The sequence below is a fragment of the Cololabis saira genome, chromosome 16 (genome assembly GCF_033807715.1).
Source record: "Cololabis saira isolate AMF1-May2022 chromosome 16, fColSai1.1, whole genome shotgun sequence".
Classification (NCBI taxonomy): Eukaryota; Metazoa; Chordata; class Actinopteri; order Beloniformes; family Belonidae; genus Cololabis; species Cololabis saira.
Window position 1 is genome coordinate 14,713,061 of NC_084602.1, and position 6,257 is coordinate 14,719,317.

Below are 6,257 nucleotides of genomic sequence, written 5' to 3' on the forward strand. Positions count from 1 at the left end.
TATTGTTGATGCTTCAATGCTTCTTAGAATTTAATTTTGTCAGTCAAGGGGAAAAAGGTGTCACGGAGAAAAATGATAAAAAAAAAATTGTGTCAGAGCAGTTGTTACAGATGTGGTTTGTTTATTATCAATCTTATTGAGTGAAAGCAAACGTTGATGATTCAATGATTCTGACGCTCTGTTGCAGTCGTTTGGCATCAACTGAAGTTCCTTTCTATCAGTGTAATAATGTAGAAAAGACGTTTCTGTAATGGATGATAAGTGGATTTTCCTGCAGCTGGTATGATCAAAAGAGTAAATAATGATTTCTTATTAACTGTAATGGTCCTGTTATTCCACAAGGACTGTGGAAGTGTGGCTAAATATCATCTTCCAACAGTACGTGACATTCTACAGTAATTGTACTTACAAAGAATTTGTTTCTGGGACTTTGACTTTGATCGTTTTAATCAGCATAAAGCCATGCCACCAGTGGCCACGCCCACTTCAGGGTGATATCAGAGCAGCTGTCAATCTCAGTGATTCGCAGTACAGATGCCCAGTGACTACAATTTACAGATTTTTCCACACAGTGACAAATTGGCCCCAGTATCAATTGTGAACAAGAATAACTTCTTTGTTTCTAATTCAAGTAGCTGATTTAATTTTGGTGAAAAAAAAACAACCTGATTTGAGACGAGATTTTCAGTTATACTTTTAATTTTACAATATGGGTTCCTTTACCACAAGAAAAACTGTATTCAGACTGTTCCTGTAGTCAAGTAACCTCTCACGAAAGTCCTTATCTATTTTAATTTCATGTTAATAGATTTCAATTGTGATGACCTGGCTACCCAGTGAGAAGTTATTAATCAGGACCTGCCACAGAGTTTTTATATTAATGATCATCTCAGTCATCCTAAATATTCTGCATATTTATAGATACAATTCTTACTACACTTAAATCATCCGTGGGTTTCAGGGAGTATTAATGTCTGAACATCTTCACATAGTGATTAAGAGACGTTTAATTTAATTAAAGGGTGCAGGTGCATGTTTACAACAGAGAATCCATCATCAGAAACTCTGTGTGACTCAAACTGAAAACAAAAACTGCCCACTTATTTCCATGTTGGAAACAGATGTTGAGCGGTATTTGCATTTTTCTACATTACATTATTTTTAAATTTAAGGATAAAACAAACATGAAAGTCTCAAGTTTATGTACAATCAGCATAACTTGTTTTAGAAACCTTGCAAGAGATGGAGCAAGAATATGATGCAAAAAAACTGTTTAATCAAGTGTTGCAACATTTATACGACAAAGTATTGCTTGATTAAAGCTGTGACTTTATTCATGTTGGTTACCAGACTCTTACATAATATGTACTATGAAAAATATGCAAAAGTACAGAAAAATGACATTGGGGGAAGCAGCATCACTCCCAGACAGGAAGCTCTACTCTGAGCAGCCGTCAGGGTCCAGGGTTTGAGTGACGGGGCTCTGTCCACTCAGACTGGCCTCACAGCTCACTGAGCCCGCCTTCCTCCACTGGTCTGCAGGGAGGGTCAGGGTGCTGCTCCAGCTGCAGAGGCCGTCCTCCCCCACCACCTCCAGGCTGTTGGACACCCCTGAAGACCTGCTGCTGCCCCCCACCTTCCAGCCCAGAGTCCAGGTGGAGGGCGAGCCCCCGCTGGCCAGACACACCAGTGTGACACTGGTCTGCTGCTCCTGCTCTGTGGAGGTGGGGAGGACAGTCAGGGTGGGCCGCACCACACCCACTGGAGGAGAGAGGGGAGGGGGGAGAAGAGAACAGGAATTACTGAAGATGGGAATAAACTAGCTGTCTCTTTCACTTCCTTTAAACTACACGAAGAACGACTGAACCGTGAACACAGAGCTGATCTAAAAAATCATCTTCAAAAAAATCAGAAATTCAGTCCAAATTCCTAACAAACATAAATGACTGTGAGCTTTTAAAGCAAATAAGAAAAGGAAAACTTAAGTTAAACATTTACATTTTCCAACTTATTGTCACTTAATGCTACTGTCCTAAACTTGAAGTCAGAAGAAAATATAAAACTTGTTCAAAAGTATGTGATAAAAGTAATAGAAATGTAATGGGTTTTTTTCTGAGTCTTCTAACATCATCAGAATATTACGGAAGCGTAGTGCTGCCACCCCAGAAAAACACAAAAATATCAGTATCACGTTATAACGTGAAAAGTTTATTGTTAGAACAATAAATTATGACATTACGTAATAAGTTTGTATATTGTAATAACGTGAAATGTTTATTTTTCTAACAAAATAGTATATTGTTCTAACAATGAATTATCACGTTATAACGTGATAAGTTTGTATATTGTTATAACGTGAAAAATATCGCATTATAACGTGAAAAGTTTATTGTTCTAACAATAAACTTTTCATGTAATAACGTGATACTGATATTTTTTATTTTTCTGGGGTGGCAGCATTGCGCTTCCATAGAATATGGATTGCTTCAAATATCATTCTTAGTTTGTGAGATTAAATTTGTGTAAAAAATATAAAATTTAAAAAAGCAAAGCTTTTCAGATCCCAATTATTCAAAACAAAAAAACATTAAAAACTACAGTTTGTATGGAGTAAATATTTCTGGTACTTACAGTTAACGATGACTTTGGTTCCTCCACCAAAAGTCCATCACAGTGACACAAACTCATTTAGACGTCGTACAAAAACCTACTGCACTCTGAACAACATCTGTCCACTGAAAACACCCTGATTTTACTATTTACACATCAAAATTCATACTTTTATGAATCTAAAGAGTTTTCTAGGAATAAAGAGATCGAAATTAAGATGATTTCTTTAATTTTTGCTACATTTTTCCACAACTGAATAAGAACCAGAACACCCTGATTTTACTGATAACACATCAACATTCATACTTTACAGAATCTAAAGAGTTTTCCTTTGTGAAGAGAATTGGCTTATTATATAGAGCAAGATCATTTGAAAACATTTTTAAATGACTACTTTGTTTAAAGTAAACTGAAGGAAAACAAACAAGTTGCATACAAACCCAAATGATTGCCAATAAATCCTTAAATCCTCTGCTGAACTGCAGTTCTGATATTATTAATCTCTTTTAATCCAATAGATGAATTGAAGATCCATAGAACTTGTCTTTGTATTTTGTGCACCACCTTGTCCATTGAGAGATGAGAGATCATTTCCATATGAGGAGATATTTCATCATCAGCGGATGTTTCATGGAGCTGTATATAAATTCCCTGCAGGGTTCAGATCCTTCCATCTGCTCAGAAGAAACCACAACCAGCATGACTCTCATCACCATCCTCATCTGGACGCTGACCTCCTGCTGCTGTTTTTCAGGTTCCTTCACCAAGCAGCATATCAAACTTTATGTGCTGCATCTTCTCTCTTTTCTTTCTTCAGATTTCTTGATTTGATTTGATGTCTTGTTACCTGCAGGATGCAGCGGTCAGGTAACTGTGACTCAGCCTCCAGAAGTGTCATTTTCTCCAGGATCCACGGTCCCTCTGAAGTGTACGACCAGCACAGACGTTGCTACTTGCGGTGGTAAACAGTGCATGTTCTGGTATCAGCAGAAACCCGGTCAGACGCCAAAGCTGCTGATAAAACAAGGCAGCATAAGTCATTCAGGGACACCAGCCCGGTTTGAGGGCAGAGGAAGCGGTTCTGACTTCTCCATGACCATCAGTGACCTTCAGCCTGAAGATGCAGCAGTTTACTACTGTAAAAGCGTCCATGTGATAAATAGCGCTGATGTAGTCACACAGTGATTTGTAGTCGTACAAAAACCTCCTCTGCCAGGTTGTTACAGCAGGAGGTGGCTGCAGCAGCTGAACAGGAAGAACCCGCCACAGTCCACTGAGCCCTGCTGTCAGTGTTCTGCCTTATAGAAAACAAAACCTCACCAGTCACTAACTAGCCCCATAATAACACATCTAATACCATTAGGACCTCACCTTTTAAGCTTGAATACAGTACTTATTTACTTGACATCATCCAAGAATCAACGTTTTAATGAAAATTCTTATTTGGGCTTTAATCAAAGTATCAAAATTTAGTATCTAACCCTCTTTTATGACCACAATTTATCTCATTATTTAGTCAGAGCTGTTATAATCTGCTCTTACAAGACTGCAGAGTATCACTTTTGTGTCCAAATATCTACTGATCTTCAGCACAATATTCAAATGTTTCATGCATCACCTGTCTGTTCCAGAAAGCTGCTCGATACTTCCTGCTCATCTCTCGTGTGCGTATGTGTCCCCAAGTAGGCCAATTTAAATGTTTGGGGGGGGGGGGGGGGAGATGTTTTTTAAACAAAAACATCTCACTGCTTCAACAAATCATCTTCTTTTCACCAGTGAGTCTTTGTAGAAAGGTACATTAAGATGCTTCTTACAAGCACATCACACATGCGGCATCAAAGCTGTTGCAGCTGAAAACACTGCACAGAGAGGTCCCAAGCTTTGAACCTTTGGACACTATGAAAACAGAAAACTGTTCAGTTACAACATGATTGATAACAGAGATCAATCTAATCTTGTACCAAATGTCTGGGGCTACAGAAGGGGACATTGTTTTAAAATCATTAAAAGAAGAGCTTCAGTTCCCCTTTTTTATGACATTTCTACAAGTTGTGCTGCGTGTGACTGTTAGAGTAGTGGTGCTCTCTAATGTCCTGCAGCAAGTCGTAGCTGCAAAAATCAAACTGATGTACATTTCAAACATGACTTCAATAATTAAACCTGAGCACGTCTACGTTCTGACTGAATACAGTAAAGGTGGATGCTGCGCTGTGGTAACAATTAAAACTATAAATAAACAATAAATTATAAAGCCCACACTGAGTGGAAAGTATCCCAATATCCTGCACTTCTATACCCTGCTCCAGATTGAAATAAAACAATCAAGCTGTGACCAAAGTGTAGACTTTCAGGTTTAATTTAAAAATGATTCATAAAAAATATGTCATTTACCATTTAGGGATTGCAGCTATTTAAAAAAAAGTACCTTAATTTTCATCAAAGTATTTGGATAAAGCAACAGTTGTAAATGAAACCATATTTTTTTAAATGCTGATGGGCATCATCTAATCCTGCTTTGAAAGGTTTTTGCTGCAGACACCTTCAGTCGCTGCTCGTCCGTGGGTCTTTCTGCCTTCAGATTTGGGTTCAGTAACTGAAAAGGATGCTGCTAGGCTGAGATCAGCTTTTACCATCATGTCAGTTTGGTGCCCAAAAGAATAAGATGGCGGATACAGGCGACTGAAGTTTCCTCCTGAGGAGGGCTGGGTTCTCCCTTAGAGATGGGGTGAGAGGCTCAGTCATCCGGGAGGGACTCAGAAGAGTTTCTGCTCCTCTGCATCAAAAGGTGGAGGTGGTTTGGGTATCTGGTGAGGATGCCTGTAGAGGGCGTGCCCAATGGTTAGGAGGCCCTGTGGAGATTTTACCTCTCCAGCATTGAAACACTTAACAAGCAACATATTTATCTGGTATTCCCCAAGAGGAGCTGGAGGAGGGTGGAAAGAGGGAAGCCTGGGCTTCTCTGCTTGGGCTGCTGCCGCTGCAACTTAACCTTGGATAAGCAGAAGTTAATGGACGGATGGATGAGTATTGAAACATTTGAATGTGAGCAGAGCACAGCCTTACACAACACAGATATTTCTGTCAGGAGTGACATCATCAATAATCACCTGTGAGCTTGTCCCATTGAGTATACACACCCACACCGAAACACTTCCTCCACTTCTCCAAATTTCTCTCTTCCCATCATTCTGTTAAACATTTAAGATTGATGTCATTTTTCTTATTCGGCCTATGCTGGTCTCTGCATCCCTATCTTTTAACCCTTTGATGCCTGATGTTGCACATTTGATACACACCTTTCTGAGACGTCTGCACCTCCCCCAGAACCAAGAGAGCAAAAAGTAATATATATATATATATATATATATATATATATATATATATATATACACACAATTAAAGAAATTCTTAAATATATGAGAAATTAAAAATAATAATACAATAACCTAATGCATTTATAGAGGTGCCAAAATATTCTTAAGAAAACTGTTACGAACAGAACTGGGAGTGTTCTTAAGTTCAAAATATATATAATAAACACTTTAGATATAAGAAAATACAGAATTTTCTGTGTATTATTTCATATATCAGGCATCAAGGGGTTAATGTATTGCAAGTCAATATAATCATTAAGGTTAAAGCAGATG

At 38.4% G+C, this 6,257-nt stretch overlaps 1 gene segment (V, D, J or C); it reads right to left on the minus strand.

Moving 5' to 3' along the window:
* Positions 1–1,343: 1,343 nt before the first annotated feature.
* LOC133461897 (Ig lambda-3 chain C region-like) lies at positions 1,344–2,662 on the minus strand (the record flags this gene model as incomplete). The annotated part of the segment is given in 2 exon segments: positions 1,344–1,761; positions 2,632–2,662. Coding segments are annotated over 2 exon segments (354 nt in total), but the record flags the coding sequence as incomplete, so codon positions are not given.
* Positions 2,663–6,257: the final 3,595 nt, after the last annotated feature.